At 36.6% G+C, this 12,580-nt stretch overlaps 1 protein-coding gene across 1 annotated transcript in view; it reads right to left on the bottom strand.

Annotated features, from left to right (window-relative positions):
- The window catches only part of LOC131216940 (callose synthase 5), a 71,758-nt gene that overhangs the window by 11,020 nt on the left and 48,158 nt on the right, over positions 1-12,580 (bottom strand). Inside the window, exons 25-28 of the mRNA XM_058211582.1 lie at positions 7,536-7,659; positions 7,297-7,391; positions 6,765-6,888; positions 6,533-6,684 (exon numbers count right to left, since the gene is read on the bottom strand). Of these exons, the coding sequence (XP_058067565.1) occupies positions 6,533-6,684; positions 6,765-6,888; positions 7,297-7,391; positions 7,536-7,659 (495 nt within the window). The remainder of the gene's footprint in view (positions 1-6,532; positions 6,685-6,764; positions 6,889-7,296; positions 7,392-7,535; positions 7,660-12,580) is intronic.

Raw genomic sequence — 12,580 nt, forward strand, 5'->3', positions numbered from 1 at the left:
ATCTCTCTCCAAAGCCTGATATGTCAAAAATAGAAACATCCAAATAAACCTTACCAGAGCATTCCCAGCATTATTATAAGAAATTTCTATAAAATATGAAAATCCTAAAACTGCGAGAATATGGAGATACGACGATTATTTTTATATATCAAAAGAGGTAAAATTTTCCTAAAATCCTGATTTTAACCCTCAAGACGAGTGTTTCTTGTGAAACAGGTGTCTGCAACCTGTTGCACAGGTCGGTTGACTCCGGAACTACTATTACATAAATATCAATAGGTTGTGCGTTTCGGGACGATGCTTGGATCAAAAGTTATGGCTGCTTTATAGTCAAAAACTTTCAACGACAATTTCTCTATATTTAGAATGAATCTCTTTGAATTGGACACACCTGGGACTCAGTTACGTCATGCCCTATGTAGGACTAGGTCCGGTTCTGACGGACTACTTCTGTTTTTGTTTGGGCTTCTTTTGGTCCATTCGTGCTAAGAAACGTCCTACATCAGATTCTAACTTTGTTTCTTAGTTTGACTCATTGCTTTCTTCCATACTAATACTGTAATTAATACATTGAACATGCTTGTACACATATGGGATGGGACACATGGTTTTTTTTTAAAAATTTTTATTATTATTATTATTATTATTATTATTATAATTTTTAACCATTGGTTTGTAACTTTCAACTCTTTCATAATAAAAAGGCTGATTAATCGATCAACCCAAATGATCGAGAAGTCTTCTTCTCTTGCTTCAAAATCTCTTCTTGTTTCTTTCCCTCTTCTTGCTCTTTTATAACCTCAACCAGATCCAATTTCTCTAGTCTTCTCCAAGAACTAGCAATCATAGACTTGTAAGGGTTTGAATTGCAACCAATTAGTAGCGAAGTGCTAGTAGCGATGTCTCCACATCGTCATTTTTTTCCTCCTTTTGCAAGAAGACCTCGCCAGCTTTGCAAGAAGACAACCCTCCAACTAATTTCTTTCATCCTTTTGCACGAAGACACCCCTTTCATGGGGGTATGTGGATGTTAAAGTGATAAAGTCCCTTGATATACATTGATGCACCACACTCTAACAACTTAAGCTTTTAGAGTAAATGGTTGTTTGACATGGTATCAGAGCGGAAGGTCCTATGTTCGAATCTCAAGAGTAGCAAATATGCCTCGCTAATATAGTATTCTCCCACGAGGGGTTAGGAAAATCAGGTCCGGCCCAAGGACCGGGAAATCAAGCCCGGCCTATTTATGGTGTGAGTGTCCCTCCACCCTTGTCAGTATGTTTCAATGTGGAGTTCCCACCCCGCATGTGTGTGTGTGTGTGTGTGTGGGGGGGGGGGGGCGGTGCAGTGATATAGTCCCTTGATATACATTGATACACCGCACTCTAACAGCTTAAGCTTTTAGAGTAAATGGTTCTTTGACAGTGGAACCCTCTTCAAAAACGGTTGCCTAATGAAATGAATGGAAACTCATTTAGTTCTTTGGGTATTGGCACAAGCCCTAAATAAAGAATAGATAAATGCCTACTGTCAGGCGTCAGCAGATAGAGACACCAATTCTATTGAACGAAGCATCTAAAAACTACAACAATATCCTCATTCCACAAAGATCTCTGAATCAACAGGGAGGCAACAATTTTAAAATTGCAAGACGCCAAAGTTAACGACAACATATCTTGTTGAAAGGTTGATAGTTGAATAAGGCCCATGGGGCCCACTGACAAGTTCATGCAAATTCATGTTTTTACTGTTATAAATAAGAGTACAAGGCTAGGGTTTCAACACACCCTAAGCGTCTCATGTTCTTGCTCTCTCTCTCTCTCTCTCTCTCTCTCTCTCTCTCTCTCTCTCTCTCTCTATATATATATATATATATATATATATATATATATCACTCTCTCATTGTTTCTCTCTTCCATCTTTCTTCTCGTTCTCATTGTAGCTTCTCATATGCCCTCAAGATTAATATCATGCAGTCGTTTAACATGGTATCAGAGCCTAAGTGCTCTAGGGTTTCTTCTTCTTCCTCTTCTAGGGTTTCTCCTTCTCTGTCTTTTCTTCTTTTCCCTTTAAATTTTTATTAGTATTCTTCTTCAATTTTTTTTTGAAATTTTTTTATGAAGGACTTGCTTATTTTTTATTGCCTTGGCTAGGGTTTGCTAATTTCTTTTTCTGTTGAAACATATTTTTGTGTTGCCTTGGCTAGGGTTTGTTGGATTTTTCCATTTAAAGCAGATTTTTGTGTTGCCTTGGCTAGGGCCTGCTGGATTTTCCTATTGAAGCGGCTTATTGTATTGCTTTAAATAGTTGATTTTTTCTATAATGGCATATTTTTAGGTAGTTTTTATGTTTCCCTTCCTAATTCTCTATGGTTCCCTTCTTTTCCTTCTTTTTGTTCTTCTTCTTTATTTCCTTCTTCTACCTCTTAACTTTATGACCTTTATTCTTCTAATCTTTTCTCAATAAGTGGTGTTTCCCTTCCCTTCCTAATCTTCTTTTATTTCATTTTTCTTCTTTTCCTCTTTCCCTCTTTCCTTCCCTAGTCCCTACACAACAACAATTTCTTATTAACTCTTTTCCCTTCACCATTTATTCTTCAATAAGTGGCAGTTCCCTTCCATCCCTATACAACAACTTCTTCTTATTAAACCCTTTCTCTTCACCCTTCATTATTCTTTTTCATTCTTTTTCTGTTTTGAGAGTCGTAAGACCTTTTCCTCACATAATCATTGTGATTTGTGAGAAGGGGGTGGCTTGCAACTAGATTTTTTGTTTTGCACAATGTTTTAAATATCGACGATATCGGTTGATATATCCCACGATATATCTTGTATCCCACCCGTGCGGAACGAAACGCACAGGTAGTGCCAATATATCCCACATGTTTGACCTGGTGAGCATTTTCAATATTCGATCCCTTTTTTATTGAAATTATGTTAAATCAGCATTAAATGGTTACAAATCCATTGGTTCTTCATGTTTTGCACGAAAAATCATGAAGTTGGAGCTTTGATTTTGATATTCATTGGTTCTTCATGTTCTCCATGTTTTTTCTTTTGAAATTTTCCTTTAACTAGTTGTCAAATGAGACTAATTTCAAAGTATTTTGGAGTATTTGATGAAATGATCATCATATATACTCTAATTTCAAATTTTGAGTATAGGTAGTCTGATTTGGAAAATTTTCAAAAATTCCCCAATTGCTTGCAATGTTGCACTCCAAACATGAAATCAAGAATGTATGAGGGCTGATCTACTGATTTGTTATGAGGGCTGATCTACTGATTTGTTAAGTCATTGTCAATTTTTGAAAAATAAAAATCATTTTTAATTAAAAATTAATAATAATAAATAATAAAATATTATTATTTTTCTAAATTTCCCTTCAACCATGTGTCATTTAAAACTAATTTCAAAGTATTTAGGAGTGTTTGATTAAATGATCATCATATACAATCTAAATGTTATGCATTCAATTTGAATACAGTTGCATTAGTTTAGTCAGATGGTGCATAACTTAGAACCCTACACAAAGGAAACCTATTATGTATACTTTTTTGAGATGTTATGATTTAAAAGAGTGTATTAAGGTCTTTTTAAACAATCCTTTAAGTTTCATTGAAAAATTCAACCATTTCCCAATGTTTCCCCATGTTTCCCAAAAAGTGCGATAAATTACCCGATACAAATGATATATTCTATGTGATAACCAATATGTATCTATATCCCAATGATGCAATACGTAACGCGATACCAATATTTCAAACACCGGTTTTGCATCATGCGTTACTGGATTTGAAGCCTCTTTGATATGCAGTTGAAGCCCTTATTGATTTTTCTGCTATCTGGTTGGAAGATGTTGGAAATTCTTATTTTATTTATTATTTAAAGAATTGTTCTAAGGGATTAGCTATTTTTAACTAAATGGTTGGAGGTATTGTTGGACGTCCAGGTTAGAGGTATTTGACTAGATTGTCTCTTGTTATGTGACGTGTGCTTGTCTTTTCTCCACCACCTCATTTGATGACTTAGAGGCTTCTCATTTCAAGCTTTCATTGCCGAGATATGTGATGTGACTAGTACTTATGCTAGGTAATTGGCTTGGGCCCGTTTACGTACCAGACAGTTGGTTCGGACTTGTTTGGATTAGGTGGTTGTCCCAGCCTTGGCTTAGACTTATGATTATTCCGTGTTTGTTTATTCTGAGTAGTAGGCTCAGATTCGTTGTTTATATTGGACAATTGGTCCACTCTTATTTGTTCCAGATAATTGTCCAGACTTATGATTGTGTTGGGTAGTTGGCCTAGCCTTCATTAAGTTGGATAGTTGATCAAGACTCGTTTATTTATATTGGACAGTTGGTTCATTCTTATTTTTTCCAGATAGTTGTCCAGACTTATGATTGTGTTGGGTAGTTGGCCTAGCCTTAGTTGAGTTGGATAGTTGATCCAGACTCATTTGTGATGAATGGTTGTTTTGGTGGTTCAGATCACTGAAGTTGCAGAAGTACATGTTCTCCTGAAGTTATTGGTCATCTTGTTGCTTTCACTTCTCATCAACTCGCTTGCCTCTCATCACAGCCAGTGTTACTCATCGCTGCAGCTAAGCTATTTATGTTTATTTTTATTTTTTTCTACCGCTAAGAAATCTTTTATGTGCCTCTCCAAACTTAAGTTCCTCTTTTCAAAACATCTTGAGTTTGAGGAGGGATGTTAGAAAAGAATTCATTTCTTTCTTAAGTTTAATTATGTTAGCCCTTGTTCCAAGTTGGGCCTCATTAGGATGCTCTAGCTTGAGCAATGTTCGAATTATCTCCGATATTATCTTTATGTCCAGCTCATCAATACCAATAACATTGGTAGTGATACCGATAACGCTGGTAGTATCAGAAATTCCAGGTATTAGCAATGTATCGCTAAATATCGCCAACGTATCAATATCACTAATGTAATTGTCAATATTTTCAACTATGTAAATTCTAGGTTCGCTTGTATTGTCAATGCATTAAAATCGCCAACATTTTCGGCTGTAAATTCTAGGTAATGCTTGTATCATAAGTGCATCGACGATGTTTCAATAATATCGCCAACATATTGATATCATCAAAAGTTTGTTTATTAGAAAAAAATTATTTCATATCTTTTTTCATGGGTACATGGTTGTATGTAGTGTTCAATTTCTCATTGATAATATTGATAATGTCTCGATATTATCGATATCACAAGATGCATGACATTAAACCACAATCTTTCATTTGTTTTCCAATTGTTGATGATTTCTTGATGAAATATCATGTGTTATTGATATTTTGCAATATTGATGGATGTTTGGATAGAAGGTTGGATGGTTAAATAGGGCGGATGAGATGGTTGGACTGATTTCTTACAACATGCTTTTAAGGCCCCATTAAATGGAAACTTGTTATGTATGCATTGTTTTTGCAAATTTATTTTATTTTTTAAAATTTCTAAATATGCAAATATGTACATTTTAACATCTCCTGAAGTTTCGCTGAAAATTCTACCGTTTTCCCCATGTTTCCCCACATTTCTTGTTATCAGCGATATTATTGGCAATATCAATATTGTTTTCGTATCCCTGGCCAGTGAAACTTGTAGCGATACCGATACTTCGAACACTGAGCTTGAGGAGTATTGAAAGGTTGATAGTTGAATAAGTCCCATTGGGCCCAAGTCCATGTAATAAGACCCATAGCACCCATTCATGCTTTTACTATTATAAATAAGAGTAGAGGGCTAGGGTTTCAATACACCTTAAGCAAGTCATGTTCTTGCTATCTCTCTCTCTCTCTCATTGTTTTTTCATTCCATCTTTCTTATCCTTCTTTCTTCTTCTTTTCATAGTAGCTTCTCATAGGTCTTCAAGATTAGCACTATGTAGATGTTTACCATATCTAAATAATAAAAATATGTTAAGCACGCAACTATATTTGATAAGATAAACAAAGTTAACGTTTTCATAATCATGTCAATGAGGACATATTTTCAACAATATCTAGATTTTGAAATCTAAGAAACAAAAAAATTTGGTGCAAATATGGACTTAAAGGTGGATCTACAAAAGAATGGCACTATGAGTAGTCCTACTACTGAGAAGTACACCAATCAACCATATCCTCAAACATCAATTAGTGGCCCCATCATTCCCAAACAGTCCTTAGAAAGATCTTTTCTTTTCTTTTCTTTTTCTTTCTTTCTTTTTTAATTTTTATTTTTATGGATAAGCTTGGATCTAATGCCTAATATCACATGATGCCATAAAAATGATGCCAAAAGCAATAAATTTATCAGTGCCAATGAAAGCAATAAGAAATACAATAGGCAAAAAAACACACGAAGCAGCCAATTTGCAATAAATAATATGAGTGGTAGACAGAAAAGGAAAAAAAAAAAAAACAACAACAACAACAACGAGAAAGGATGCTGTATGATATAGACAACAATGACTTCAAAGGAATAGTGCTGAAGACACATTGTAGATTGTACATCTAAGGAAGCATAGAGTAACAGACCTGAACGAGAGCATTTTACGTACTCGGGGAGCACGTGGCATGTCCATAAATAAGGAGTTTGAGAAAAAGGTTATCCTTCTACGCGCTTCAAGGTTTGTTGGCACATCAATGGCAGATTCCTTGACTGTCAAAAGGAGGTATAGACGTTTTATCTACAATCAAGAAAATAAGTATGCTATTAGTCTGTCTTATACTGATGGTTCATAAGGGAAACTGATAAAGTATTACATACCTGTTCTACCCATGCAGCAGTTGCTACAGGAGGGAACAATATTGCAGGTTTTGGATCGGTGCCTGCAAAAAGTTGTCTTCTGGGGACTGTGTCCTTGTTACCATGACCAAGCTCAACCAATTCTCTGAAATTTACATAAAGGAATAAAAAACTATTTCATGAAAATATACGCACAAGTCCCAGTGGGACACATGCAAGATCCTGACCACCGAGATGGCCCCACCATATACACATGGACAAAAACTCAGGCTGGTCAGGCAATCATAATCATTCGATCCGAACAGGGCTAAAAAATGAGGCTATCCTCAAATAAGGCAGTTAGAATCATCCAAACATTCTGATTTTTTGAGGTCATCGCCCATTATACATTGGGATGCCAGATGAGTGGACTTGGATCTTTTGCATGGGAATTTCTCTGCAAAAAGCTGTGCAATAAGTCATGTCCAATAAGTATTGCTCAAATATTACATTTCATATTTCCAAGACTTTGAGATTTCTATTGCAATGAAATGCGAGGTCATCATCCACTAACCGGATTTCGTTCACCATCATATCACGAGTAACTACTTCCAGCATATCTTGCAACAGCAATACCACAGCATCGCGTTTAGCTGCATCACCTTCTTTCTGCACCAAGAAAGAAAGTAGTACTAACTCTCCTAATATCAAGATGGAGATGCAGAAGCATACGTGGAAATATGAATTCCTTGGAAACAGAAATTAACAGAAAAGATTGCATTTAAAAAAAATAAAAAAAAATAGATGACTCACCAAGATCTCTACAAGCTCTACAATTTTCTTGCAGAGGGCAGGAAGAGGACTCATTCTGAAATTGGCAAGAAATGTGTTCTTTGAAATGCTGCCTTCAATTTCTTTAATGATAATGCCAATAATCCTGTTACATCAAAAAATGCAGTTAGACAAGTAATATTGTAATGAAAGTTACACTTATTAATGTGCCTCCATAAGTATAAGCACGTGATAAATCTACAACTTCACATCATTTTTCAATACATTAGTCTAATTTCCAGAACAACATTTTCTCAGTATTCATACCAGTGTCGAAAAGAACCTTGAAGATGGGAATCATATAGTATTTATGGCATTTATAGGCTTACCAAGTCTAAGAAGATTATAGAAATCTTCTCAAGTTCATCCAGAGACATCCTAAAGATCTTCTCTAAAAGATTTACATATATTACATGAATACCCTCACAGAACATAGATATTACAAGAATGCACTCATTGAAATAACACTACTGTTTCTTAACACCCCTCAAACTGTATGTGCAAAGGCTTACTACAAATATTGGCCAACTATTGAGAAGAAAGAAAAACTGCCAGAAGGAACGAACACTATTGGCACTGTCAAAATTTACCACGGTTGGTTTTGGACGATATTTTGAACCAGTTGGGCAGGCTTGTCTGGTTAGCCCTATTCATTTTTATTTTATTTTTAAATTTTTGCTCAGCATGGGCCAGCTCATTGATAGCCCTAAATGTGGCGAGAATCCACCATGAGCCAACTTTTTCACAAACAAAATGATAGTCAAGCTCGATGTGTTTTGTGTATATGAAACACTGGAATTTCCACCAAGCATCATTACAACAAAAAGTAGGTCCATGCAATGAAGTATGAAGATCCCGAAGTAGAAATTAGCCAAGTCAACTTAGTGGTTGTAGATCCACATTCTTTTGGGCCTTCCCCTTGCCCTTTTAGAGACTGCAACTTGTACCAACTCACTTCTTCTAACCAGCGTCATTCTTGGTCTCCGTTGCACAAGACCAAACCATCTAAGTCTACTGTCTCCCATCTCATACCTAATTGTCATCAGAGAATGCAGTTACAGAGAGATGAACCTAAGTGAATGTGAAGACCATGAGAAGCCTATCTTTCACAAGCTGAAGCATATGCTTTACAAGATAGAAATGGGACATGGTAGACCGAAGTATAAACTGACACATTAGGTTCACAATGTAACCCAAGTCGAGTGAGAGTGGGATACTATGAGGCCCCAACTATACAACAACATTCAAACGGATCAAAGAGAGGGTATCCTCTTTAAAGGAAGGCTTGAAAGGATATGCTATGTAACCAATTATGTAAAAAACTAACCTGTTATCCCTTAATCAACGGGTAAGAACCTGAGTGGGTGGTTGGATACATGAATAACCAGCTACGTAGAAAACTAACCCGTTATCCCTTAATTAACCATGTCTGGTTAAGGAATGGGAACTAGAAAGCTTTTCAGTGGTTAAAGTTTTTAAACCAAAAAGGCCCGAAAGTTTCATATATTTTTGCAGTTATGGAGAAATGAACCTAAGTGAATGTGAAGACCTTGAGAAGCCTATCTTTCTCAAGCTGAAGCATATGCTTTACAAGATAGAAATGGAACATGGTACCAAAGTATAAACTGATAAATTAGGTTCACTATGTAACTCAAGTCATGTTGAGTGAGAGTGAGATACTATAAGGCCCCAACTATACAACAACATTCGAACAGATCAGAGAGAGGGTATCCTCATAAGGGGAGGCTTGAAAGAAATGGCAAGAGCAGTAAGAACCTGAGGGGCTGTTTGGATCAATGAATAAACAGTAATGTAAAAAAACTAACCGGTTATCCCTCAATTAACCATGCCTGGTTAAGGAAAGGGAACTAGAAAATCTTTTCCATGGTTAAAAGTTTTTAAACCGAAAAAGACCCAAATTTTGTTATACTTCTGCAGTTACGGAGAAACGAACCTAAGTGAATGTGAAGACTTTGAGAAGCTAATCTTTCTCAAGCCGAAGCATATGCTTTACAGGAAAGAAATGGGGCATGGTAGACTGAAGTATAAACTGACACATTAGGTTTACAATGTAACTTAAGTCGAGTGACAGTGAGATACCATAAGGCCCCAACTATAGAACAACATTCAAACGGATCAGACAGAGGTTATACTTATAAAGGGAAGGCTTGAAAAAATGGCAAGAGCAGTAAGAACCTGAGGGTCTGTTTGGATACATGAATAACCAGTTATGTATAAAAATAAAAAAACAAAAAAAAACTAACCGGTTATCCTTTAATTAACCATGTCTGGTTAGGGAATAGGAGCTAGATAAGCTTTTCTGTGATTAAAGTTTTTAAACCAAAAAAGGCCCAAATTTTGTTATATTTTTAATCCCCACATGGTGGTTTTTAATTTAACCATTGTCACCATCCGTCTCCCTCCCTAAACTGTAACACCACCACCATTCAAGCAATCTACTCGGCGACCTTACGACTGTAAAGATGCATGAATCAAGGTCATTGTTTGGATTTCTTTGGGAACATGGGGATCAGTCATCTTCTTCATTTCAAGTAACATCTGTGCAGCTTCCTGATGTGATCATGTGCATAAGTTTGGTGTGCTCTAGAGGTCATTGGATCTTGTTGATGCCTAGGATGCTAGGCATGTGAGGCCCATTATTCAATGGTCCAAGATTCCAAATGGACCAAATCCTATATTTCATGTGCACCACTATGAATGAGAGGATGCCTAGGAGTCTCCTGGGCTACTGATATTTAGGTTGAATGTGGATTGTGGACCATGGGTGCATTCTTTCTGTTAACAGTCTAATTGTATGTCAATAATTTACAGTTTGGGGTCTACATTCCAGGAGATTTCTTCAGTGTCCATAACGGTGGAATCCCAACAATCAGGAGCTTCGTTCTCACACGCATGCCATGAAATCTCTTTTGTATTTTTAGCCCATTGGGTTGGAAACCCAATATAATCTACTACCACCATCTGATTCCATTAAACTATCTTAGAGGACAAAATCCCTTATGGTTTATGTTGGAAAATTAAGTAAAGCTAAGCTCAAGCATAATCCACCTACTAAATCCATTTACATTTCATTAAAAAAGTTGATTAAAGCCAACCTCACAAAGCAGAAACAAGCATATATAAAGTTAGGATGGTCTTAAGACACTTTGACCTGAATATGTAATATGAAACCTGTGATTTTGGAGTACCGAGTCATTTGCCATGCTAGCCATGGCTCAGCATGCGGTTGCAAGATCAGTGCCATGGGTTTAACCGACCACAAGTTGGAATTTCTCGTTTGGGTTCAACCAAACGTAGAAAATATGTAACTCATAATTAAACTGTCCAAATGGTGGCTCCATTTTGGATGGATCATAAACCAACATAAAATAGTGAAATAGTTGGTGGATGCATGGATGCCTTATGGATGATGTTTTGTATATCTAATTTCAATTCCAAAATAGCATATTGTTTTCCAAATAGAGTTCAAAATTGTTCAACATTATCAGAAACAAACCTTAACCATTATTTTTAGTCCGGTGTTTTTCTAACAAGTTCTGAAATTCTTGTTGCATCCAAACAACCACCAAGTCTTTCATTGCAAAACGGGTCATGAGAAGTGAAATAAGAGAAAGAAGGGAGGGCTTCAAAGGAACCAATGGCAATAACATTACCAAGATGCAGAAGAATGACAAGACCAGAAGCATCTGAGCAAAAGAGTCTGATTGTTCAAGCCACCAGACATGAGTTTGCAAGGCTGTATGAAACTAAGCTTAAGCATCAAACCAAGCACAAGGAGCCTACTTGAGTCCATAAATGGCCTTATTTAGATGATAACAATGATCTAAGCAAAAAGGAATCAAAAGAGCCTTGAGGTTGTTCCATACAAACCTCATTATGAAGAATGCCATGAGCAAAAGCATTCTTGACATCTGGATGTCAAATGGACTAACCTCAAGAGATAAAATAACTATAGTGAGAACAATGCTTATTGTTCAAGATTCAACCATAAGACTAAAAGTTTCATTAAAATCAAGACCATTTTGTTGATTATAGCTTATGGATACAAGATGAGCTTCCAACCTTCAATGTTGGGATGTTGGGGGACAAAAGTTCAAGCATCAATGGCATAGAGAGGAAACATCTCATCCATTATAGCTTGACACCAACGAGGAGGCCTGGAGGCAGCAATGTAGGTAGAAGGTTCAAACGTAGCACGAAGAGAGGTAAGAAGAGCACAATTAGCCTTAGAGTGAGTAAACGAAGGAGGAATGGGATGAATAGGAGGAAGAGAGGATTGTGCACATACAAGAATGATCGTGGGATGAATGGAGGAAAGGGATTGGCAACTGAAAAAGAATTGGAATATACATATGGGACTATTCCAGCACCTGAGAAGTCAGATCCTTCTATTGGGAAGCTGATATTATGATGATCATGCGATGGTCATTGAACTCAATGAAGGCTGAAACCAGTGATACTTTTGGGTACAGTGAAACTATTAAAGAGATGTAGGATTTTATGGTGGTAGCCTATTCTCAGAAGAAAAATGTAGCTCAGGTTTTTCAGTTAACTAGAGAGATCCCTAACTTTTGTCAGGGGGAGAGATTTTTGGGAGATTAAATTACACAACACTAAGAGGTTTGTGGCTGGAGTTGGGTTATCATAGACCAATCTATTTATGTTGTGCTCAAGAGAGTTGAGTTGAGAGAGGAACACCAATTTTTTATCTTCTTGTAGGGCATAATTCAGAATATGAAAGCATTCAAGCACAAATTCTCAGTCAAGCACATTTGCTGGTTCACTGCTCCTTTACTTCTTCCATCTTCTTTCATTTTTGCAATCTCTTTTCCCTATCTTGGTGTGCCCCGAAGTCTGCTGCGGAATTGTTGATAGCATGGAACGGGGTCAAGCTTCGAAAATGCAAATTGAAGATCTGGTGTATGTCCATTTTGGCAATTTGGTGGGCGGTTTGGATGGAAAGAAACGACCGCTGCTTCAAGGACAGATCGTCTTCTGCTAAAGCG

Source organism: Magnolia sinica, chromosome 10 (assembly GCF_029962835.1).
Source record: "Magnolia sinica isolate HGM2019 chromosome 10, MsV1, whole genome shotgun sequence".
Classification (NCBI taxonomy): domain Eukaryota; kingdom Viridiplantae; phylum Streptophyta; class Magnoliopsida; order Magnoliales; family Magnoliaceae; genus Magnolia; species Magnolia sinica.